The sequence below is a fragment of the Micromys minutus genome, assembly GCF_963924665.1.
Source record: "Micromys minutus genome assembly, chromosome: 1".
Classification (NCBI taxonomy): Eukaryota; Metazoa; Chordata; class Mammalia; order Rodentia; family Muridae; genus Micromys; species Micromys minutus.
Genome location: NC_137969.1, coordinates 123,948,445 through 123,974,959, shown reverse-complemented (window position 1 = coordinate 123,974,959; position 26,515 = coordinate 123,948,445). Strand labels below are relative to the sequence as shown.

Below are 26,515 nucleotides of genomic sequence, written 5' to 3'. Positions count from 1 at the left end.
TTTATAATCGGATTTATTTTATCAGAAAGGTCAATATGAGCACTCTAGGGGGAGAAAGCGGAGTGGGAGACACTGGGGGGCAATGAGTGTATGTCAGGTGTGATACTGAGCCCAGTCAGATAGGTGAGAAGCAGTGAGTACACAGGTGCACTAGAACACAATTCAGGAACTACCCAAGAACTTTGTGGAGCCTGCTTTAGCCTCCAGGCCCCTCCCAATCCTTAAGCACACTCCAGATGTTGACACTTATATGAGAGTTCTGTGATTTCAATATGGTTTCACCTCTGGAGGGTTCACACGTACTGAAAACTCAGCCCCCGTGTGATGACTAGAAACTGACTCAAAAAATAAACCTCTTTTACATACAAAAGAACCAGTCTTCAAGCATTGTATAAGCCTTCACAAAATGGACTGTGTTTCATTCCCATCCCAGTGGGCCCTAAGCCTGCTGTGGGATATCAGTGATGGGAGTTAAAATCCACTGTTTCCTGAGGGTTCCTGCAGGAGCCATTCTGACCCACACACATGGGTTGATTTCACTGAGCCAGGAGAATATATTTCCTGAAGGAAGGTCCAATGCCCAAACTATCCCCAGCCTTGGAAGCCGGCTGGACCATCTAAACCCACCAGAAATGGAGGTTTCCCGTCTCCCTTGGCCTTTACTGATTGACAAGTCCTATAATCTTTATAGACTCCATTGGAAATGGTTTCCTTCTTCTCCAAGAAGTTTTAAGTATACTTTTCATTGTATTTGAGTGTTTATATTCCTTTCTTGTTAAATGAAAACCTGCCTTGGTTACCAGGAATCCTTGTGCCATTCAGTTTTTGGATTGTTCATTTCCGTCAACTGATTCAGAACATATCTGTGATATATATTATGCTATTGTACCCTTGACTCTGAGTTTTATAGCACCTAATAATTCACTACAAAGGCCAGCCTTAGAGGAATCCCACAAAGGACCAAACCTAGGTCTTATTCATGAAAATGTTTTTTAACATCTTGGAAGCAAATGGCTTCAAAATGACTACCATTTGTTGTTTTTGCATTCTTAGAAAACAGATATGTTAATTCTGTAAAATAAATAGTATAAGGCTTTAGGTCCAGGCCCTTATTTCAGAAAGGCAATGGTAGTGTCAGAATATGACATAAGCTATGATTTTATTTGTGTAGTTTTTGAGCCCTGGTTATATACAAAGTTGTTTTTAATTTAAATGAAGAAGATATGTGTGTTTATTGAAAAGGTGGAGGGGAAAGATACCTTAGTCACACCATTTTGAAATTTTATATAAACTACAATATCAGGAAGATTCCTATATGAGGATTAGCTACTACATCCCCCAAAATTATCTGCTATGTGAGATTCTATATTAGTTTGCTCAGGCTGTCATAATGGCAGAACTTAGATAGTTAATTTTATCAGTTGAAATTCTACCATCTGGACAATGAAATAAAAAGAGCATGACTGGATTTTGATGAAGGCTGTCATAGATTGTATCTCTTTTCTTGTGAAGAGGCACCACAAACATGGCCACTCCAATGAAGGAAAGCATCTAACTGGGGCTAGCTTATAGGTCAGAGAGTTCTACTCCATTGCTATCATGGCAGGAGGCATAATGGTATGTAAGCAGACATAGTGCTGGAGAAGGAGCTGAGAGTTCAACATCCAGATCCACAGCAGCAGAAGTGAATGCCACAGTGGGCACAGCTTGAGCATCTGAGACCTCAAAGCCCGCCCCTCCGTGACATACTTCCTCCAACAAGGCCACACCTCCTTATGACGTCACTCCCTTATGGGCCATAGCATTCAAGCACATGAGTCAGTAGGGTCATTCTTATTCAAACCACCACAAAGGGCATCTTTGCATCTGGCAAAAATGCCATCTCTATGCCTATTTATTTGACAAAGAAAGCTCTCAGGTGTCTTATCCGGGCACTAAGAACATCAGAGGACTTCACCCTCATGAACTCACCTAAGACTAAAAGGTGAAGCTACAAATATTCTCATACTGGAAGTTGGAGCCCCATCGTTGGCATGTATGGGGGATACTTGTAGTCCACAGGGACAACCATATATGGCTAGTACGGTGTTAGGGAAAAGACAACTTCTTCCCAACAGTTATATTTGAAAAGTACCATTGTTGGTTAAAAAAAAAATAAAATAAAATAAAATAAAAACTTTTTTTTAAAAAATAAACTTCCTTTTGAAAAAAAAAATATATACTTTCTTTCCAGAAATGTTTTAATAGTAGAGACTTTGATAACTGTATCATGACTGCATTTCAGTGTCATTTGGACTATGTCATTTCTAATGCCAACATACTCTGTCCTAGCACTGTTCCCCTCGGAGCAGACCAGATCCTTCTTCGAGGTGCTCAGTTGAGAAATACTCAGTGGGTTCATGGGATAGTTGTCTACACTGGACACGACACCAAGCTGATGCAGGTGGGACTTTTATCTATGAAACCTCTTAACACTCAGTCTCCTGGAAATACATGATTCATCACTCCTGCTACCCTTGTCCCAAATAGAGCAAGCCAGCTGAAGGATGTCCCTGAGCCTCATCCCTCACACCCACACTGGGAACTAAGATGAAGGAGACCTTGAAATCTCTTCCCTGTGAGAAGAGCTCCCTGTACATGGGACCATGGTGAAACTTTCCCCAAGGTCACCTGACACATGAGTGCCCAGTGAATGGTGGTGTGTGTTGATCTGTGACATTTTCCAACTAGTAATGCCAGTGGTCAAGTTTTAAATTTGTGTGCTTTTTTTTTTTTTAAAGGAAAGTATAAACTAAGTTATCTTGATTATGACATTTCTGTACAAAGCCTTTTTGACCATCTTCTCCTGATGGTCATCTCCACCCATGTGGGCTTCACCTCTGCACTGTAGTGCAAGCTGCAGTCAGTAGTGTAATGAGTGTAGGGAACGCACTTGGAAATACTAACTGGAATGGCACCTGAAAGGGCCTTTGTCCCTGTATAACATATAGGCATGATGATGCTAACATTGACAAGTGGGATGCTCCTACCCTGGCCGTGCTACAGATTCTAGCATTCTCCATTTATATTGGTTATGAGGGATTTCCTTTTTTGTCCTGTGGATGCTTAATTACCACAGACCTGGTATAAATACTGAATCATCACGTAGAGCAGAAGAGCCTTCTTTGTCCTTCTGCCTCTGCCTTTTCAGCCAGCCTGCTGCCACACTCCGTTCTTTGTTATTGATGATAGGTGGTACAACTGGAGTTACTGTGGCGTCCAGTAAAGCAGTCACTGAGTAGACCAGAGATCCTTTAGACACTGAGATATTTGCAGGGCCGTAGTCCTTCTCTGCCTCTTCTAAGCAAAGGCACCGAGTAGATGCTGTGTAAAGACTTTGTTTGCCTAAGTGGTCATGTATGTCTTAACCTGCCTGACACACTTTGCAAAACAGATGTCACCCCTCCCCACTTTTCTCATTCTTTTACAACCCAGAAAAGGTGTAATGTGGTGTAGTGCTCTCGGAAAGAGGTGGCAGCCACAGGCACCCTATTACACATGTCTTGTATTTGGAATGGTTATCAGCTCAAGTCCGGGTAATGAGCTGTGACTTTTTACCTTATCAACTGCTGAGTAAGCAATGCTTACCAATTCATCTTGTTTTATTGTGTTTTGTCTTGTTTTACAGAATTCCACAAGTCCACCACTTAAACTCTCCAATGTGGAACGGATCACAAATGTACAGATTCTGATTTTATTCTGCATCCTAATTGCCATGTCTCTTGTGTGTTCTGTGGGTTCAGCCATTTGGAACCGAAGACATTCCGGGAAGGACTGGTACCTGCATCTACACTGTGAGCAATGAAGGCTGGCTTGCTCGCTTTTCCCATTTGATTTGAACGTACATTTGCTTCACCGTCATTCTTAATTCAGTTTGCAGAATATCCCATTGTTTCTGAAGTGGAAACTTGGGGCTAATGTAGCTGGAGGTCTTCTCTTCATTTTTTAATAGATTTCAGAAGAAAAAAAAAACAAGTCAAATTTAGGTTCTCAGAACTTCAGAATACTTAAAAGCATACCCCCATCTCATAGTAGTATAAAATGCTCAATAAATATAGCCATTAACATGATATACAAAATAAAAATTGCCTTCTAAAGTATATTAAATGTGCCAGTTAAACTCATGAAAGTAGATTATGTGTAGAAGAAAATGAGTATTGAATATATTATGAAAATATTATTACATGCTTTAAATGTTTGGACTGTCTTTTTTCTCTTTCTTCCTCTTCCTTCCTTCCATCTGTCCTTCCTTCCTTCCTTTCTCTTTATTTTTTAATGTGCTTTCCTTTGAACGCAGTAACAGAAGTCTTATGTAAAAGCTCATCTTGTCCCAGGGAGAGTGGTTTCAAATCACTTCCGTCTACAACATGTATTTATTCTCTTTCTGCTCTCATATTAATGTATTCCCTCTGGGAATTTCTAGGAAGTGAATTTCTAGTTCCTTGTGATGAATACTTAGCCAGTAAATATTTAATTTCCCCAAAGTGTGAAACCCAATTCCAGTATAATCTTACAGAAAAAAAAAAACAAACAAATAAAATACAGATTTTGAAAGCTGTTTTTACTACATTTAACTTTTTATTACATTTATTTGGCTTTGCAACTATTCCAAGGTTCTTATAGCCATTGATTTATTATTACAGAATGAAAAAGTTATCACTGTGATCAGTTTGCTTGTGTATGTTCCTTACAGTGTATTAGGTTTCCCTATTTTATTTTTTTTAATGGAAGAGGATGTTAATTTACTTAGGAGACTAATTTACCTACAGATGAAAAATGCTCCTGTAGCTAAGGATGGCTCAGTGTAGTGTTTCCCAGTTTATAAGCAAGGACTCCCAAAGCCCAGCCCTGGAAAAACAAAAGTATTCTTATAACTCAGATTGTTCTAGTTGCTATTGTTTGCTTTAAAACCATACTTTAGTTTGAAAATACTTTAAGGAATCCATGTACAAGGGGTTTGCCCAATTTGCATTTACAAACTGTCAACCTTCCTAACATCTCTGAACTTCAGGACTGGATCAGGGTTTGCAATACCAATAACAAGGGCATTCTCCACACCCCCAAGACAAGGCTTCTATCCCTGGCTGTCCTTGAACTTCCTCTGTAGACTAGGCTGACTTCAGCTGAACTCAAGAGATCCAACCGCTTCACCTCCCTAGTTCTGGGGTTAAAGGCATGCACTACTATGCCTGGATTCTTCTACTTTTCAATTCACCATGGAGATTCATGTGCTGTGTCCACTGGAGTTTGGTTCCAGGACATCAGCAGACAACCATAACCCAACAGACGCCCAAGCCTTTTTATTTTAAATGACCCAGTATTTGTGCTATATATATTTGTCAGATACTGTGCATCATACCCAGATTATTGGATATGCATGATACAAAAAAATACATGTTGTGTAAGTGGTTAACACACTGTATTATTTAAGGAACAGTAAGTCTACAGGCATCCAGTATACAGAGTATTTCCAGTCTAGAGTTGATTGAATCCCTGATGTGTAGGACCCTAGAAGGAGATATGACTGAACTGTAATTCTACATTGAAGGAGGTGTTTGAGAATCAAGATTTATGTTATAGAAAAGGTCATTTGTCTATATTTGTTGTATAATATAGGAAACTCTTGTCATGTTCAGGTTTTCTCACTATATAGGTGTAGAGCTGTAAATGATGCTTTCCCTCCTCCCCAACAGATGGTGGCGCTAGTAATTTTGGACTGAACTTCCTGACTTTCATTATCCTTTTCAACAACCTCATTCCCATCAGCTTGCTGGTTACATTAGAAGTGGTGAAGTTTACCCAGGCATACTTCATAAATTGGGTAAATATGAATTTTTATTATACACCATCTTCCTACGTATGTGTATCTCTTTTTAAAAATTTGCTCTGATAAGGTCTTTTGATCTGTGGACACTAAAAACTGTTTTTAAAGTCCTAATTATGTATTGTTTTAATTGACAATGCGATGTCTGTTTTTAGGACCAATATAATTTTAACATGTTCTTCTCAGTATCAGGCAAATAGATACACCAAATATCTTGGGGGAAAACTGGTCTTCCGTTCAGGAAACCTGTTTGGGATCACACAGTGGTGGGAGAAGGAGACCATGTGTTTGGAATTGAAATATATGTCTTATGGTCTCATATCATAATTTACCACATAAGCAACTTTGTCTAGTCTTTTGGTTTCCTGGAGCTGAATTTCTGGTCACTAATGCTGGGATGACAAGGTATTTCACCTGAATCCTGCAGTATTTGTACAGCTCAAGGGTCTGTTTGCACTGCAAAGGGTTCTATATACAGTCGCACAGAACCGCTTCTGTCAATGTGACTGACATCTAGCTCATTTTTGATACCGTGAATAACGTCATTGTTCATGTTCTTCCTTTTGAATTATTATTATATTGACAATTTTCATATTGAAGTGATGATTAAACCTCTTTCCCATATTTTTCATCAAATAGTGTTCTGTTCTTTCTGCTTTATCTTAGTTAAAATTACAAATTTGTGTAAATTACATCTTCTGGTCTGATCTACCCGAGTGTTGAAAATTTTTTTTTAGGAATTTAGATTTCACTTTTTATGTTCCAAGCTCATCTGAAAGCTTTTTGAAATGAACAATATTGGGATTTTAGAAATATAACCAAAGATAGTTTTTCAGCTGGTCATTACCCCCTTGTGAATGACCTCCCTAAAAATATCAGCCTTTTCCTTATTTTAAAAGATTAGTGTAATTCAGGACAAAGAAACAAGCAGCAGGCAGTGTTTACTTTCACACAAGGAATGTGGGCTGAAGAATCGGGCCATATATGCAGATAAATTTGAGTTCATGAAGGGCTCTCATTCACAAACGTAATAAGGCAAATGTGCCATGAAGATCAAATGGCTACTCGGGTTATTATTTTTTATGTAGAGTTTCAAAAAAATAGAGTTTGTTTCAAATACTTGCATAATGGTAGTGTTGCATAACCCTGGCAAGCTCTTGCTTTTCAACCATCCTGCTAACTAGCAGAGACTTTGTGATGGCCCTGGCAAGCCAGCTTCCTCCTGTGTGAAAGAGATGACTGTCTTCTGGATCCAAGTTCTGGACAGTTGTCCTGTTATACAGTATTGATTTCTGAGGATGGCTTTGAAACTATTCAACCTCAGTTGTTCTATTAGAATCATGCCTGTTCTAAGCCATATTGGCCCCTCTGATTTATACACCCTCCTCTCCTCTAGCTGGTCTTCATTTCATGGTTTCTAGATTGATCTCTGTGTGAGCCCTCAGTTGACAAATGTCTGTTTTCCATCACGGCATGTAAACTCAAAGCCTAGTCCAGAGATGATACTGATCAGAGCAGACAGGAGAGGTGTGAAACTCAACAAACTATAGCCCTGACTTAATGAAGTATTCTACTATTTTTTAAAAAGTCAGATAATGGGGTTGCATAATGGGGTCAGATCATGGCCATTGGGAGCAAAGCAAGTACAAAGAAATGCAAAACTGTTCCTTTTGAGGTTGACTGTCCATATCTGTACTATAAGAAACTTAGCCTGGGGAGTCCAGCCAGATATGGTCTCTTAGATAACTTCTCATATTGCTTGAAGGGTTAACTAAAAAAACATTTGTCGATTTCCCAGCAAAGATCACTAAACAGTTAATGCACATCCCTCTAGGGATGACTTCTGTATTACATAACTGAACCTCGACAGCGAGGTTCCTTACTGGGATTGAAGAATAGAAGTGAACTGACTATTGTTCCCACCACAGATAGACTCTCACTACCAAACTCTCCTGTCCCAACTAACGGGAACCGTTCCAGGCTGTATACTGTTCAGAACAGTCGCACAGAATCATGTAGAGATAACGAGGCACTCAGTAGACAAATGGTGACTTGTGAAAAGTACAAAAAAAAGAACAAAAAAAAATGTGATTTCGATTGCTGACCCAGTCTCCTGTCCCTTGTATTCAATGATGTCGCTTGCTCATTTGTAGGATCTTGACATGCATTATGAGCCCACAGACACTGCTGCAATGGCTCGGACATCTAATCTGAATGAGGAACTTGGCCAGGTAAGCTCTTACTTACACCATGTTCAACCAGCAGTGAGATTTGGTATCATTTCTGCCTTATGTGGTGAGTTCAGATGAAGTAGCATCTCCTCATTTTTCATTGTTTGGATAATGCACATAGACGTATTTGTTGATGCATAGCACACAGGGTTCATATTTGATAGTGGAGTTTTCCAACATTAAAGCAGATTTTTCTTTCAAGGGAAGATACTATGCAAGCCTAGGTATGCTTCTTAGCAGGTAACCTGATTAGCTGTTCAATAGCGACTGCCTTTGAGTTATGGGAATAGCAACAGAATTGTTTATGACGTTTATCCAGAAGGAAGGAAAAGTTCAGATTGTATGATCTGGTCAAATAGGGACTTGGATTAGTCAAATAGCTAATTAAGATTTATAACTGATACTTCATTAGCAGATATAGCCTCCCATCACTTATGTGGGATGTATCTGAGGACTGTCAGGTGATGTCATCATTTATATAAACATCATAAAATGCACTTCTACATGCTAACAGATTTGACCTTACCAAACAAGCAATATAGTTTTATGGTTTCCGTATCATATGTGCATCCTTCATTAACTAAAGCATCCTTGGGTGACATGTGACTACACACGTGTATTTGTAATCCATTCGTAAATGCTAGCTGAGAAAGGATGTTTGTTTTCTCTTCGGCCACTTTTCAACTCTATTTGAATGCCATTTAAATTGCATTCAGGGCAGACTCTACTGTCCCTGACAGATTTAGATGGTGTCTGAAGTGAGGTGCACAAGCTATTGCCTACCCTAGAATTGCTTGTTATATTGAGAAATGCTGGTGAGTCCCTAGTACTGCGTATGTCTGCAAACGGTAGCAACCTTTTCTGAGGAAATTCAAAATATCCTGAAGCAGATTCCTCTGTAACTCTAGTTTTTTTTTAATCTGCACTAATATACACCACAGTTGAACAAAGCTGACTTTTAAAGAAAGTGCAATTAAGTACATTGTCTCTCCTCTATAAAAAAAAAAAAAAAAAAACTTCTGAGCAGAACGGCTGGAGCTCACTGGTAGAGCACCTGCCTGGTATGCATAGAGCCCAAGATAGATGTTTAAAAGCCTTGAAATACTAATGAGAATTTAAAACTTGTTTGTAGGTTAAATACATATTTTCTGACAAGACTGGGACCCTGACATGCAACGTGATGCAGTTCAAGAAGTGCACCATTGCGGGCGTGGCCTATGGGTGAGCGCTTTCCTCCCTCCTGGTGTATAGAATAGACCTTTGGTCCCATCCGCCTGGAAGAGTTGGAAATTCTTGCACAGGGAGGGCTTGGGTTTTGTCCTTTTACATAAGAAGGATGCATTGCGTATTTTACAGTGGCTCTTGCTTTTCTTGGAGTGATATTGGGTAGAGACTGACTGTGATGGGTCTCCCAGTGTTTAGGGCTAGGGAAGGTCTCCATGTGGTCCTGGTGATAAGGACAAACTGTTTTCCCTGAGGTTAGGGTGCAGTATAGATGTGGGAAAAAGCTCAGAAGGAGGCCTCAGTGGAAGCCATTGCTTTGATGACAAGCCCCACCCCCCATTTTATCTTTGGTCACCTCTCCTGTTTGTAGTCAGAGAACTATGTCAAATTCAGGTGCTGGGATGAAGGGATGGAGGGACAAGGACATCTTCAAAGATGAACTTTGTCCTTCAGATTGGATGTGGCATCCGTTTATTTATTTCTCATTATAGGTATGCATACCTACACCACTCAGAGATACCCTCCTTCCTGAGCCTGAGCCTTATCAGCAAATTTTGCATTTCATCTCTCCTCTGTGGGGAAGTAAACACTTCTATCACACTTGCTTTAGGCCAGGGCAGTTTATACCCACTATTTTCATTCTTACTTTTAAGCAGTAGTCAGGGCGAAAGGAGCATAAAATGTTGAAAATATATTCAACTAAATTTATTATTATTCCTACTCACGGTGTCTGCAAACAGGAGTGGAGATTTGTTTTTTCTTTAGGGCAGGAAAGAGTTTGATTCAAAATGACTGTAACTTGTAGATACAGCTGATTGGACGGCTTTTCCACACTGTAAAGACTGCAGAGACTGACTTGCTAGTTTGCTGGGTTTTGTTTGTTTGGGGTTTTTTGGTTTTTTTGTTTTGTTGTTTTGTTTCTTTATCTGAAGCCTCTTCTGAGACAAAATTGCTCTCTCCCAACCTCCCCAGCATTGTTCCCAAGTGGGAGAATTGAAGTCACATTCTTTGTCTTCAAGTGCATGCACAGTGAGGGAAGAAAGTCCAGAGATAGTAAAGGCTCCTCTTTGTGGGTTTTTGATATGCTAAACGCAGGACTTTAATTGCCTCTGACCATATGAGCTGAAGCAGAACTCTTCCCTGGCCTGTTCATAATTTCTTAAAGCACCAGTGTGTGAGGACCCGTGGATTTGAGTAAATGCCACCCCTGGTCAATTAGACTGTCACTGAAATGAATGTCTTTGTAAGAACTTAAGAATGAAATGAAGAGGTAAGGTATGAATTCTACCTCATCTACCATCTATGAAGCAACCTGGCTGACTTTTTATTACTGTTATTTTCTTTTTATTTCATGGGACCAGACCTTTGACTAGTGTAAACTGAATGAAGATTCTCAAAAGCAAGCTGTGTCCGTGCTGACTACAGTATGTCAGTAGTTTATCTTTACAAATAGAGATTTCCTCTTGGGACCTTAAACAGTTACCTTTTGGCTGTCCTTAGCTCTGTGGGACTCAATCAAGAGCAAAACCAGCCCACCTCCAAGGTCCCGACAGTGTAGTTTAGGTTAGTTTTCTGTGTCCAGTGAGTCTGGGATTCTTTAGGAACAGAATGTGTTTCATGCCAATGCTTCATCCAGAATTTAATTTTAATAACAGCTCATTCCACTTAAGCTTTGCCTCAAACTTCCCCCGTTTGAATTTCATGACAGACAACAAAACTCAAAGATTTCTACACCGTTGTCAGCAGCGACTGTCTCCCAGAAGTCAATTTTGTGGTGGGGATGCCTCTGTTTAAACTTAATGGGTTTTTTTTCTTTTCCTTAGATCATCTTCCAGGGAAGTTATGATTAAATAAAAATAAAGTTCTATCTGTCTGTTCATCTTGCTACAAAGCAGAAATGACACTGTTAAACCTTTAGGAGAGCCACAGTGTAACAGGTTGCACACACTATGGAAATGCCTGTGTTCACCACAATTAATTGCTATGGCAATAGATAAGAACCTCCCTGGTCTCTGGCTAGAGTTCTCAAAGCTGTGCAGATTTGAAGCCTTTTCCTAATGTCCTGTAGATGAGCAATTTAGAGTAGACTAGCTCTGGGGCAGAAAACCAGTCTATTAAGCAACCTGAATGACTTTTTGTTATTGTTACTCTATTTTTATTTTGTGGTACCAGACATTTGGGAAGTATAAATGAATGAATATTCTTTTTTTAAGATTTATTTATTATATGTAAGTACACTGTCGATGTCCTCAGACACACTAAAAGAGAACATCAGATCCCATTACAGATGGTTGCGAGCCACCATGTGGTTGCTGGGAATTGAACTCAGAACCTATGGAAGAGCAGTCAGTGCTCTTAACCACTGAGCCACCCACTAGCTGTGTCCATACTGACTACAATATATCAATAGTTTACAGGGCATGTTTTGTTTACAAATGCATGTTTTGTGGGAGATCAGCTAATTCTACAAACCAGAAGAGAGACTCCCAGGAAAATCTTTACAGTTACCATACACCTAGCAACAACAAATGTTGATCTGCCTTCTGGGGGGTGACTTTTGATTAGGTAGTAGAAACCTTATAATCAAGCAGAGTTTGCATGGTTCCCACTCAGAGTTCACAGCCTAACTGGGGTTAATAGATATTCGTTAATTATAATACAACAGTAGTCCTAATATGAGGCAAGAGTCAGTATGAGCCTCAGATGGTGTGAAGTAGTCTAATGAGTAAGGTCAAGGGACAGACAGTTCCTGACAGAGTGATCCTCGAACCCAGATCTGAGAATGAATTTAAGTGAACTCCCCAGGCAGACATGACCACACTGGCATGTCTTGTCCCTGTGCCAGTTGCCAGATGTCTGGCCAACACTAGAGCTGCTGAGCTGCAATCATGGGAACTCATGCAAACAAGTCACCTGGTGCCCACCACCCTCTGAATGGTGCTTAGCTCTGCCAGGGCTGTTGCAGACTCAGAGGAAGGCACTGGAGCCCTTGTGCTCCGGGACTGTTTAAACATTGTCTTAGGAAGCAGTTAGGTCTAGTGCTAGTGTGAAACCGTGAGCAGGGACCCAATACCAGTGCAAGCTGGCAGGGCCTTCTTGTGGTGTTCATTGCTTGGTCAGTTGCCAGTTCTCTAGAAACAGTTCAGCCCTGGAGCTGGGGCTAGACCTTGAGGGTAATGATAAGTGATTGTCCCTGGAGCGGCAGCCCATTTCCACAGTACATTGCCACAGGCTAGCCCCTTTTGTAGGAATCTAGCCTAAGATGGCCCGGGTGAGTTTTTCCTCTTGAATAGTAAACACAAGCCTTTGGTGGAGAAGAGAAGTGAGCTTTGGGAACCCCTTTTCCTGTAATTGCTGTTTATCCCTGGAGGAAACTTAACGTGTTAGAGGTAGAAGACCTTGTTGTGACAAGGTTAAAAGAGCTGGGTACTCGTTTGGGATGCTAATGACTTCTTTAAGTTTTGAGCAGCTTATTGTACTTATCAAAAAACAAAACAAAACCCATCTCTGCATTTTAAACCCTTCCTCACTGAAAGTGGAAATGCTGAATCATCAACTGTAATGAATCAGGAAATAAGAGACTGTGCTGACATGTATGTTGTACGTTGTATGAACTATGCAAAGTGATTTCCCCAAGATTTCATGGGCTAATGGATAAAATTAAAGTTTTGATGGAAACTGGGTTTTTTTGTTTGTTTGTTTGTTTGATTGATTGATTTTTTGGGGTTTTTTTGTTTGTTTGTTTGTTTGTTTGTTTGTTTTTAAAGATTAAAAACTATTTGCTGGGTGGACCACTTTGAATATCAGTGGCTCCATTTAATCAAACAAACACAGTTAACCTGTACCCTTCTTACCGAACTTCTTAGGGAGTTATTGTGTCAAGAAAGTCAAAGCTTCCTGAAAAATAAACAACAGATTGTTTTTTTCTGTGTAATGGTGCCCCAGGTGACAAGCGTGTCTGTGTCACTGAAACAGGTTCTTCTGGTTATAAATATAAATGATGACTTCTTGCTGGCTTTATAGCCTATGTTTAAACAGCTAAATTTAAATATCCATTACTAAGTTTTGACTTCTGTGCATCAGTCGATTCTGGGGTGTGGGGTACCTTTGTAAATCCACCTGGTTACCATAAATCCTCATGTTCTGCTCCCTCCACTAACCACCATTCTTCCAGATCCAACTAAACATTCATTTTCTTGACTTTCTAGAAACCTGCCTCTCAGTACTTTCCTCACCCATGGTTTTATGTTTCCAGCCTTTCTGTGATTATTTTCTCCCTCTCTTTCTGTCCCTCCTCTTGAAGCCATGTCCCTGAACCTGAGGATTATGGGTGCTCGCCCGATGAATGGTAAGCTACGTGGTACTTCCACTGATCTCTTTGAAAGCTTCTGATGTATTGCTTTGTAAATAGTCTTTCCAGGGTCTCTCCGGAGCCATTTTCACAGGTGTCTGGTGATGATGCTCTGTGCTGGGTATTAAACTCAGGGTGTGCTTGATTTTCTATCAAAACCCCTTATAAACACATTCTAAAGCTTTAAAAGTTGCTGGAGTCTTATATTATTTATCTATAGGGCTGTAGGGATTAATTCCAGAGTGCCTAGGCAGGAAAAACTCCTTGAACTCTCAGCTGCCACAATTCAAGTTTGTGTATGTTTTTAGCTCAGCACTGCCCTCTTCTGCCATTTTGTGGATAATGCTGCCATGGACCAGATAATGCTGGTCGATGCCCAAGTGGTGCTACAAGTTTCCTTTTACATTAACAGTAAATGTACTGTAATTGGTTTACCAAAGATAGCGTATTATAAGTTTCATTCACTCCTATGGGAAGCTTGGGGGCTTTGGGGGCTTTTTTTTGTTTTGTTTTGTTTCATATTTAAATCCTTTCAGCCGTGTATTTGCATTTTTATCGAGGGAAATTTAGTGTATTTTGTTACTTGTGTGATTTGTCATGATTTTGTGGCAAATAAAGTCTGAGGAAGTAAAGTTTCTTTAAAGCCAGTGATTTTGAAATTATGGCTGCTTCTACTTGTCTGAACCTCACGTACTTTGCAATCAACTTGTGTTTCCACTTTTCATTGATTTCTAGTTACACAGGAAGTTTTCAGTCTACCCGAGGTTTATTTCAGTCAAGCAGAGATTTGATAAAGTTTTCAGAAAGCCTCATAAGACCCAGGATCATGGAGGCAGAAGTTTGACTCATGTGTCCGGTACCACCAACCATGCTCATTACAAAGCGTTCCACACATTCACAGCTAGTTGCCACTTCACATCACTCAGTGTAGTCTCCCGAAGAACAGAACCAGCACACAAGCATTTTTTCTTTGCTTGAGTTAGCCTGGCATACTTTTCTACCTATCTGGTCCCATGACTCTGTAGTTAAAGCCTTTCTTTACTGTAGATGCTCTTTGACCTGAGGTCAGGTGTCACATGAATAAACCCCACCTGCCTTTTTGTTTGTTTGGTTTTTGCTTTTTACTACCTGTGTGTCTTTTTATATGCTGCTTGTCTGTAGGAAAGTTTTACCTATTTTAACACTGTTAAGTACTATAGAATTGATACACACATCTCTCTAAGAGACATTGATTCCATTTTCTTAGCCTCCCTGTGTTTTTCTTCTTTGTGTAACATTTACCCTTTAAAACATTAGACTTTGAGCAGAGGTTGTTTCAGGGCACTAACTACTGTTGGAAAGAGGGGATGTCATTTATCTTGCTCATAAGTAATTTTTTTTCAGAAAGCATCTTTTTGGGGAAAATCTAAGTTCAAATGAAACATACCAGCTTTTTCATAAATTATGTATTTTCACTTTACCATTGAGTCTTAAAGTGCACCAAGAAACACACTTGTCACTTTTATGGAAAAAGCACTTTGTTTATACATGTGGGTTCTCTGTCTATACCTGTAGGTTTGCAAAGGTAAAGATACAGGGTTGTTTTGTTTTTTTTGAGGTTCTGTGTAGGGTTATGTGGACTGCTATGCATGTGAGCTATGGACTCTGACCATTAACATTCAGATCCTGACCTGTCCTTCACACAAGTCACTAACTGCCTGAGTAGACTCATTGGAAGACTGTGGCCACCAGTAGCCCTTAAATCAGTAGGAAAATTTGACAGTTACCTAAGTTCTAACCAGAAAGCTGGTACTGGTGGCTGTCAGTCTGCATCATGTATCTGACACGATCATTTTCAAGTTGATAGATTTTTATAGAGAGAAGCCTGTGAGTAGTCTCCCCAAGAACACAATCAACAGACATGGGAGGGAGCCAGAGGTAACCCTGGCTTAGCCTGATTCTGAAAGGAGTGTTCGAGTAGGCTTGAAGGACTTATGCTTCCTCTGGAGTATGGGATAGCTTTGCATCTCAAGCACTTCTCAGTTCACTCAACATTTTATTTCAGTCAAATTGCTGAGGTTGTTAAGGAGAGGCACATAATACAATCTACCATTTGGCTGAGTTGAGGAACGGTAGCTCAGAAGCTCATACACGACTCCATACTTTTAAAGGCCTGGCATTTGCCTGGCCTCATCTAACTGGTTTTATGTGGCTGAGAAAACCGAGATCAACTGTGGCCTTGGCAGCGCCCTGTGCTCTGTGTGTCTGACGGGGTCTCCATACTGCTGCCCCCAGGAGGAGAGAGCATGGAAGATTCTAGAACTGGAACTCTGGAGCCGTCTCCTCAATGGCCACTTGTCAGTGTTGTCTTATAAAGAGAAGTAGACTGAGCGCCATGTTACAAGCTTGTTGCTGTCTGTCTAAGTGTCCTGCTTGAAAAGGCACTCACCCCAAAAATGTCAGGAAAACCCACAGGTGTAGGTTATGTATTTATATTTGGTCTATTCTAAAGACCCTTTCAAATATACACTTGCCATTAAACAGTATGTGATAGCTGAAATTCTCTAAAATGTGTTACTATAAATGGCTTGCATAGATTATGACTTCCCAGTACACGGTTACTAACTCCAAAATTGACATTGTTTTCCTGTTGTTACCAAAAACCATCAACCAACATGGAAACTTGGAGACTAATTTTTTTTCTATTAAAAATGTCATCTACATTGAGAATATTAATGTTAGGACTAGAGAGAAAACATCTGTGTACTTATAACGTTCACGTGATTACTTTCAAAAACCACATATATTCATAACCATTTTTCTCTTTTAAAAAAACCCAAAACTTATTTTGGAAAATTTATATAGTAACAGGATGAATAGATGTCCTGCCAGTTATTTTAGCGGTATGTGCTCTGGGCCGACTGTGTCCCTTCTGTGCATTTCTACCCTTATTATTCTGACGCAAATTTAAGTAGATAGTTTTGTTTTGTTTGCTTTTTTAACTACTTGATCTTCTCACTGATTTTCTAGTAAATGACAATGGGGTCAATCTCCCAAGGGATGCCATGCAGATGCTGGCCCTGCATGTCATAGCATCTGCAGGTTGGACTAGTTCTCTTTTCTGCTTGGCGATTTCTTCAGTTCACCTACCCTATAATTATGTGTGGAGTGAGTGGCGTTTATTTATTCTGCTGGAGAGGGTAGGCTGGCTGAAGCATTCCTCCAGGCCTGCCCCTCTAACAATGAGATCTGATCCATCTACGTTAGCGGCAGTCTTCAGAGTCGTCCCCCTGGCAGGCTCTGTTAGTTGGCAGTGCAGACTTTCACACAGTATTTTAGAACCCCTCTTTTGTAATTGCCTTCAGAAATGCTTACAGTCACCCAGGGAACTCAGTCTCGTTGCTTTGATCAAAAGCAACCAATTATCTAACCAAAATGGTGCATTTAATCTCCCATTCAAATTCTTGGACTTAACTACGCTGACTAAAAATTAAATCTACAAGCAAGCAGTTTGGACTCCAGATGAACAGGGCCTTTAAAAACCTGGAGGTGCAGACTCTTAGCAAATGGTACTCTGACTGCTGGGGCCAGAAAGCCCTTCAAATGCACGTTCAGTAGGTTAAGGAAAGGGTCAACCCCTGAGTCAGAGAGGATGCTGACCAAACAGGCTACCCTACCCACTGTCTTTTTGGGGGAGTTCTGCTTCCGGTTGTCTGGAAGATGTGTCACGGATCAGGAAACCAACCTCTGCATGGTGGCCGTAGGGTGGGCTGTGAACTTGTTCAGGCTGTCGCATTGTGCAAGCGCTATCCGGTTTATCACATGATCAGGGGATACGCATCAGTGGCTAGGGTTCACCCAGCCTCCAAACCAGAAGAGACCCCAAGACAGATGGTGGTGGTGTTTTAATCCACACCAAGTCATGGAAGTATTAAAATGAGAAAAATACACCTTTCTCCTGGGACTGAGACTTGATCATTTTAAAACTGAACCCTTTGAATAGAAAGATGCATCCTCCCAGAGCTGAGACTCTGCCTGTCTGTGATAATGGCCACCAGGTAATTATGATGCAGCTTTTTCTGTTAGAATGTGTCCTTGGATGAAGGGCTTTCTGCCCCAGCAGCCAGATCACTGCTTTTTAAAAAGCCAAGAGTCAGTCCTGATCTTATGGGATAATGATTAGCAGTGTTCCCATGTTTCTATACAATTTCACCTGACAGCATCACCTATATGGCAGTAATCTCACCGTGGCTAGAGACCTTGCCCTGTGGTCCTCATGGGCTAAAAAAACAAAACAAAACAAAACAAACAAACAAACAAAACCTGCCAGAAGTCTCCTTTCAGAGCCTGTTTCATTTGGAGCAGGAGAAAGCTGGGCTAGAGCAGAGGTGTGAAGAGAGGGCCTGCCACCTAGTGGTCCAAGATCTAAAACACACTCCTGACTCTAAGCAAGCCAGTTTGTGAAAGATCCCAGGAGGGGTGGAAAGAAAGAACGGCACAGAGCCAGAGAGTGGATGAGAATGCAAAGAGGTTGGCCAAGAGCAGGGAGAGCATGAGCTTCCCGTAAAGGCTCCTTAGGAGGAAGGCCCGAGGTCACATTATAGCATCCCCTGGGCAGGTTCCCTGCATGTGAGAACCAAAAGTAACCACCCAAGGGCTATATCAGTCTTGGATCCAAACCTTACCCCATCCCAGAAGCTATGCACTAAGCAAAATTCTAGAACACAAGAAGAAAACTCATCTCTCCAGGGACTTGAGACAGGGACATATGTGGTCATGGGAGAATGACTGGACTATAGTCAGAAAGGCTGGGAATAGCAGGAATTGGAGGTTAAGCAGGGTCCAAGAGCGGCTGTTCCTAGAGAGGCATGAATCTAGAGGACAGTTTGCCTTTCAACCTATGGCTAGAGGAACCTGCTGTACAACTCTTCCTGGGGAAAGATGACTAGACCAGAGGCTCTCAATCTTTGTAATGCTGCGGCCCTTTTATACAGCTCCTCACGTTGCAGTGACCCTCAACAATAAAATTATCTTTGTTGAGACTTCATAACTGTCATCTTGCCACTTTTATAATTACAAAGTAAATATGTGATATTCAGGATATCCAATACATAACCCCACCATGAAAGGGCTGTTGGACCTCTAAAGGGGTCACAACCCACATGTGAATAATTACTGTGCTAGACTATGTGTTGAGTTTGGAGATGGAACCAAAAAGAACATAGGTCCCTTCCAGTCTGGCCTGAATTAAGGAACACACTTGTCCTGGTATACTCCTGGCAAAAATAGGGTCACCTCAACAATAGTCCTGCAGGTAGCTGGATACAAAAGTCGATGCATAGGATGCTAGGAACACGCTGTCTCTTTGTTCACACACAGTTGCATTAAATCAAGGAAAATGGTCTTCAAAACCCTTGTCTCCACTCATGTTCAAATTCTTTATTTTGTCACACTCAGAAAAGTTGTCTTGATGGCCCTATATTCTCTACCCATATTCTGAATATATATAAAACACAGAACCTGAATTCTGTCTGCTAAAACTTGCCTGGAGGATTCTAATTTTATTAAATGAAAATATTTACATTCATGTTGAAAATTGTGTGTTCTCATCTCATTAACCCTGAGTTCTAAGCCCAAGACAATGACGCATGCTTACAATCCTGGAACGTAGAAGGTTGAGGCAGGAGGATTACCAGAATACAGTAGCTAGCACAGGATACAGTACCAGGACAGCCGGCGCTGTCATGACATTATCTCTTAGACAAAACCAAAGTAAAACGAATACTTCTCTGTGCACCTATGTGTGCACATCTGTAGCATTTTGTGTAGTTAAACACAGTCCTGTGTACTGAGGACCTCTGTAGTGTTCCTTTTAAGTTTGCCCTTTCTACTCAGAGAGTAAAGTAACCTGTTTCCTCTTCTCACTGAAATGGTGACTTTTTAAGAATAAGATCGTGTAGACCACAGCTTGTGCCTTTGTTCATGTGCATGAGGTGTGTATGAACATGGTGTGTACATTTTGGGTTCATGTCATATATGTATATAATTCAAGTGACTACTATAGAGGTTGTGACTGTCTTCAGGCTAAATTCACTAATGTAGCAACTTCAAAGAGAGTTTAAAAAGATTTTCTCCTCTCTCCTCTCTCTTACATACTTCAATTACTCTTTCCAAATGTAACCAAAGTGATCAATTGTGGATGTATGTATTTTATTGTAGAATTATTCTACAGTAAGCATGCATCTGTCTCACGTTTTTAAAGAAAGCACATATTGGTTGTATCAACTTTTTATTTAATACTTTTTCATACCCTGCAGACAAAGGCTTCTTCTGTACAGTGTCTGTCCTGTGGATGACACACGTTCATTAGGTGGTATCTTTGTTTATTTCTGATGTTGTTCCTGAAGACCTTGAGGAACCCTAAGAGAAAGCTAGTTCCTTCTGGTCAATAAAATGAAATCTCCCATTTGGGTGGAGACCAGCCATGGTGTCTTCCCTCAAGAGCTGACCCAGTGGGGCAGTCACCTGAAGGGTGGGTCGCCTTCAGTCATGCTAAAGAAACGAATGGGAAATTATTCCCTTTCTTTCCCACATGTGGGCTCCCTGTACAGTCAGGTTGCCCCTGTGTACCTGTGAAGCCTGCCCTCCTGTCTAAGGCCTTACTCATAAAAGCATAACTTTTTATATTTCTTCTTTTTCCCTCTCTTCATTATATATACTTGCCAGAGCATGTGGGGCATGCTTTCCTGGGTTCTCTGCTCTTGTATTCTGTTTTCTTTTTACTTTCTGATTGTCTTAGTTTGAGGAGAATTTTGAAATTTAAGTAAAGAAATCTGTAGCTCATTGGTTATATACTTACCTAGTAGATATGAATGAATGAGTGAATGAATGAATGAGAATGTGATTGAATGATAAGTATTATTGGTTAGACTTGGCTGGCAAGAGAGACAAAGGCAGCCCCACTCCAATTGTTATTATTAGGGGGCCTGCATGAAGACCACACAAATATGTAAAGGCTGTAGGTCCAGCCCACCCATGCTCCTTGGCTGGTGGTTCAGTCTCTGTGAGCCCCAGTAGACCCAGGTTGTTTGCCCTGTAGGTTTTCTCATGATGTCCTAGACCCCTCCAGATCCCTCAATCCTTCCCCATCCTTCCACAAGACTCCCTGAGCTCCAGTTTGGCTGTGGTCCCTCTGCATCTTTTTTCATCTGCTGCTGGGTGAAGCTAGGTTCCCCTCTGCCACTGAAGCAGAGTTTCATTGATAGTGTCAGGGTTGGCTCTCTCCCATGGGATGGGTCTCAAGTTCAGCCAGTCATTGGTTCCCTCAGTCCGTGCTCCATCTTTATCCCTGCAAATCCTATAGGCAGGACAGATGTGAGGTCAAAGGTTTTGTGGGTGGGTTGGCACCCACCCCTTCCACTGGGATTTCCACCTGGCTACAGGAGGTGGCCTCTTCAGTCTCCATGCCCCCAACTGCTAGGAGTCTGAGCTAGTGTCACCCCATAGACTCCTAGGAGCCTCCCCCATCCCAGGTCTCTGGCTCATCCCAGAAATCTGCCACACATATACTGATTTCTGTTCTCTCTGCCAGTCCTCTCTTCCCACCCCATCCCCTACTCCTGTGCTCTCCACACCTGATCCCTACCTCATTTCCCCTCCCCACCCCTTCTTTCACCCAGTTCCCTCCCTCCATCCACCAAATTTGTTTTATCTACATCCATTTCTTGTCTGGAAAGGGATGTACCTTGCTGTGGCTATGGAGGTCAGAGGACAGACTGTAGAGTCAGTTCTTGCCTTCTGTCTGGGAGTCCCAGGGACCAGTCTCAGGCCATCAGGTTTAGCATCAAGTGCCTCTCCCCACTGAGTTAGCTCACCAGTTCCAAGAGTAAAACCCTTTTTTATAAATGATGATATTTTTAAGAAAACATTGACTTTTCTATCTACCCACTGATGGTGTCATTTAGAAGTTACTGGATTCCCATGCTTAACCAATAGGACCAGTGATGGTTTTGAGAATCCTTTACTACAACCTGATAACAGATGTCTTACATAATCTTGATAGTGATCAGGCCAAACATTGATATTTACATAGAGGAAACCATGTGGTATTGCAGTCATCAATTTACTTCGTCAGTTGTGGGAAAGGTACTGGTTACTTTCTCTTCTGCTTTCTTCTATGGTCTTTTTTCCAGGCTTGTGGTTTTAAAACAAGAAGAAAAGCCTTGAATCTTGGCATATTAAAATTGTCAAAACTCTGTAGCTCACAAGTAAATTATGATTAAAAACTTCTAAACTGCAATTACTTATTTCCTAGAAAGGTTTTTTTTTTCCTCAGTAAATTCTAAATCTTCTGGACAGGAAAATAAAATGGGGGGGTCATGTGTTTATTTTCAAGGTGCACTTCAAAGCTACTTTGAAATATTTTGATATGCCTACTTAAATGTTCCTTGGTTTGATTTTTTTTTTAATGCATGGTCATGAGATTAATGTTAAATGGGCTAGATAATTACAGTAGATTCTGTTTGTTCCAAGCAAAGTGCACAATTTGTTAAGGTAAGACCCAACCACAATGCACATACCGTACAGGTTCCTGGTTGTTTCCCTTTCTGTCTAGGACAATATGACAAGCTCCAAAGTGTTCTTCTACATGTTTATAATTGTTGACAAACTATGTAAATAATTTATTGCTCACATTTTGCATCTCATATGGCCATTTGTATTTGTCACTACACATTAGGAGTTCCCATATGGCCAAAGCAAAACAATTTTAATAATTTTATTAATATTTAGAATAACTTTTTTCAAAGACAGTCATGAAATCAAGTGTTGGAAAGTCTTGAGCGTAACCACTCACCACTAGAAGTAGGTGAGAAGTCCTGTGTAAGTGAACCAACTTTGCTTTATTTCTCCCCTTCAGGCAGAGCTCACAGTTTGGAGATGAAAAAACCTTCAATGACCCCTCGTTGCTGGAAAATCTCCAGAATAACCATGTAAGTGACGTCAGAGTGTTTTCTGTCCCTAGGGGATGAGGACTAATGGCTCTTCCTCAGGTTCCCTTCATGGTTATTCCCCTCATAGTTTTACATGTATGAACTGTTCTTAGATTTGTTTTATTTTATGTCTTTCCCTAGATTTGAAGGATTCTCTGCTGTGATTGTATTGAGTCAATTTTCTGTTCCCCCACCACCACCAAGTAGGAGGGGGAGTTGGGATATTTTTAGACTACGCCGTATTTAAACATTATTAAAACTGGAAGAAAACTGAAAAGTATATAGAGGACAGAGTGGGGAGAAACCTGAAGTAGAAACAAAAGTATTGTTGAGATGACAAATGGGAGCTGAGCAATAAAAATATGTAAGTGTCAGTGAAGACTCTGTTTAAAATACCCCCCCCCAAAAAATTAAATGAAACTAAAACACAAGATGTTATATCATCAGGCAAAATGTCTTCCTTGCTTACAGTGTTAGAGAATGCCTCTCTTCCCATCAAGGTATCTTACAGATATGGCTTAGCTCTGTTGGTAAGAGGGCACCTGCCCATCTTAGCACTGACTTAGAACCCAGCTGGAGTACCTTCTGGGGTTAACTCTTACCTACGTTTCCCCTGCTCAGACCGTCACCGCCCCGCACGCACATACTGCTGCCTCAGTTCTCTCCCCAGCTCCTGGTTTGCATCTTTATTTAACTGATGCTGCCTGGAATGCAAATCACATTTGCTCCCTGGCTTCTGCCATCTTTCACAGAGTCTCCTGATGTAGCCCCGACCTACACTCTGCCTTGAGCAATGTCTTCCTTTCTTTCTCCAGAGGCCTTCTTTCAGTTTTGCAAACACTTCCATCTTTTCTCCTCCGGGCCTTACTATTTATGTGCTGTTCGTCCTGGTGGAATTCCCTATGCTCGGTTCTTCCACACATCCATCTTCATCTCTCATGACCAGCCACCAACTGCTGTCTCCTCACATGACATTTGCATGTTCTCTTTGCGATCCTTAGCATGCTGTATATAAACAACACTGTCACAAATGTCCGCTCTGTCTCCCTACATGTAAGCATCGTGTGGCTGGGGCCACCCGAGCTTCGTCCACTCTCTTAGCATAAGCAGGTTTTGTTTCCGTAACCTGATCTAATCTTTTCAGTTAGTTTACCTTATCACTGGAGGTTATATGAACATAGGCACACATTGTTTTTCTTATTCACTTGAATGATATTCCCCTCCAGAGGCCAGACATGAAGATGTCTAATATTTAGTGTCTAGGTTCTTTTCTCACCAGATCTGAGATGCTTACAGAGAGGATCAGCTTCCCTCATGCCCCAAGAGTTGATAATGCTCAGTAATTGTTTGTAATATATACATATAAACACACACACACACACACACACACACACACACACACACTGTACTGGGTTAAGGTAGCCATTTTGGGGGAGAGGGAAGCCATTACAGAGAGACACACACATCATCATTCCTACTTAAAGGCTAGATGCCTGAAATTTAAGTGTGGCTAGAAATTACAAACAAGCAAGTGAAGATTTTAAATATCTCTTCTGTCCTCTAAAGACCAAATTCATCTTCTTCTTCTACCATATCTATTTAGAAGCAAACACTCACTTTAAACAAATGTTTATAGAATGGATGAGGAAGTACAACAATGAGTAAGTTGAGTCCTAAGTAGGTTTTCTTCGTAATACATGCTGGCTGTGATCCCACCCCCAGCGCTTCCCAGCTGTACTCGTAATCCCTGGCCGTGAAGTACCATTTCTGCCCTTAGATGTTTGAATAAAGGGGTGAATGGTGTGTTTACTTCCCACAGCCAACCGCACCTATCATCTGTGAGTTTCTCACAATGATGGCCGTCTGCCACACAGCTGTACCTGAGAGAGAAGGGGAGAGGATCATTTATCAGGCAGCCTCGCCAGGTACACAGGAAGCACCTCTGGGGTATTTTTCTGAAGGAAATTGTTCTGAAATTTGGTGTTATGGATCTTAAATTTTCAATTTAATTTAAAAATGGAACATAACCAAATTATGTTTTCATATTTTAAAAATCCTAATTCGAAACTTGGCTTCAGGTAGGATTAAGAGTGTGTGTGTGTGTGTGTGTGTGTGTGTGTGTGTGTGTGTGTGTGTGTGTGTGTATGAGAGAGAAAGAGTCTGTCTGTCTTCTTATCCCTCTCAGCAGTGGCAAGATTTGTAGCGCAGTGAGGAAAGCAGCTGAAATGAACTAAGCCTCTGTGTACTGTAAGTGGTTCAGCTCCCCAGGTCCTGGAACTAAGTCAACCTTTAGGGGGAAAGGATATTATGTGGAGAGACTTCCTGACTTTTGTTTGGAGAGCAGTGTTCTCAAGCATATGCTTGAGGAAGGGATCTTTTCAAGCTGCACTTTCAGGGGCCGGTGAATGACTGACAGCGGGTGACTGACAGCAGGTGACTGACAGCTGGTGACTGACAGTGAATGACTGACAGCGGGTGACTGACAGTGGTGGATAACTGACATGTTCGGGGACATGATGCTCATCCTCTGGTGTCATCATACACATAAGACATTGGCTTTCAGAATATAAGAAGACATTTTAACCAAGCAGAAAACTGTCAGTGCCTTTCTATTTGCAAATGTTATACTTTTCTGTCCTCTATTTCTTTCCCCTGTTCCCTGCCACAGACGAGGGCGCACTGGTCAGAGCTGCCAAGCAGTTGAATTTTGTCTTCACTGGAAGGACTCCTGACTCTGTCATCATAGATTCGGTAAGTCGATTGTGATTTGAGGGCTTTTTGAACCTGTGTGATGCATTCCTGCAGCTTCAGAGACAAAGGCAGGAAGGAAGAGATTACAGTGAAACTGATGTTTCCTATTCTGGAGCACCACGGTCGCCCTTCGTCCGGTTCTTTAAACACTTAACAAAATTGTGGCTGATAATAGGCTTGGTAGACAATATTGATTCTTCCGAACTAGGCATATCTACTGATTTTCTCTTCTACTAAATGGAGTTTTATCCGCCCCTGGATCATCCTCTCATTTATTTCTTCTCTAGATTTCAAACATTATTAAATTTTTGGTTATGTAAGTATCCAGAAGGGTGGGCATAGTATACAAGCCTGTTACCCCAGGGCATGGGAGGTAAGAAGCAGATGAATCTGGAGTGCGGAGCCAGCCTGGGCTACATGAGACCCTGTCTCCAAATAACAAATGACAGAGAAGTAATTATTCAAGATCTGCTTTTAAGTGGGCAGTTCTAAACAGATACATGAGACAGAGGGTGATATCCAAGCAGCTACAGGGCACATGATATGACAGGCTACATGGCTAGTCATCAAGAACATGGGAAAACACAATGAGGCGTGATAATGCTCCCAGTGCAGAGGCTAAAATAGTCACAGAAGCAAATGTTACTGAATTTTTAAAGAGCTTTCTGAAAAAGAAAAGCCTACCTTGATCCGTACTCGGGTCTCAGTTACTCTGAAGGAAAGGAGGATTGTGGCCACTGAAGACTTATCTCAGAGTGTTCACAGTGGCTGCAGCCATGGTTTCCCCAAACCAGAAACAAGCAGAATGCACGTCAGCAGAAGAGGCAGAACAGGCAGGGATCCACATGCCAATCTAAGCAATGAGCAAGAGTAAATTCCTGATTCTGCTTTAATGCGGAACCTTTATGTGGAAGAGGGGCACTGCCGGACACCAAGGAAAGCCTCCTTTACAACTCTGTCTGGAAGTTTTGCAGACATGATTTATAAAGATAGAATTTTGAACAGTGATTGCCTTGGGGCAGGGAAAATATTGATTGAAAATGGAGCAAGGGAATTTATGGGTCAGATGCTCTGCATCTTCAACAGGGTGGTGTCTACACAGGCAGACCCTTCATCAAACTGTACA

General features: G+C 41.2%; 1 protein-coding gene across 2 annotated transcripts in view; it reads left to right on the top strand.

The window, feature by feature from the left end:
- ATP8A1 (ATPase phospholipid transporting 8A1) overlaps window positions 1–26,515 on the top strand; it is a 214,776-nt gene that overhangs the window by 72,227 nt on the left and 116,034 nt on the right. The window contains exons 10-18 of one of the 2 annotated variants that reach the window (XM_080910103.1): window positions 2,332–2,443; window positions 3,668–3,833; window positions 5,733–5,860; window positions 8,017–8,094; window positions 9,227–9,315; window positions 13,622–13,666; window positions 22,566–22,638; window positions 24,458–24,563; window positions 25,307–25,389. In XM_080910103.1, coding sequence (XP_080766229.1) covers window positions 2,332–2,443; window positions 3,668–3,833; window positions 5,733–5,860; window positions 8,017–8,094; window positions 9,227–9,315; window positions 13,622–13,666; window positions 22,566–22,638; window positions 24,458–24,563; window positions 25,307–25,389 — 880 coding nt within the window. The remainder of the gene's footprint in view (window positions 1–2,331; window positions 2,444–3,667; window positions 3,834–5,732; window positions 5,861–8,016; window positions 8,095–9,226; window positions 9,316–13,621; window positions 13,667–22,565; window positions 22,639–24,457; window positions 24,564–25,306; window positions 25,390–26,515) is intronic. The other variant, XM_080910104.1, reaches the window with a different exon arrangement.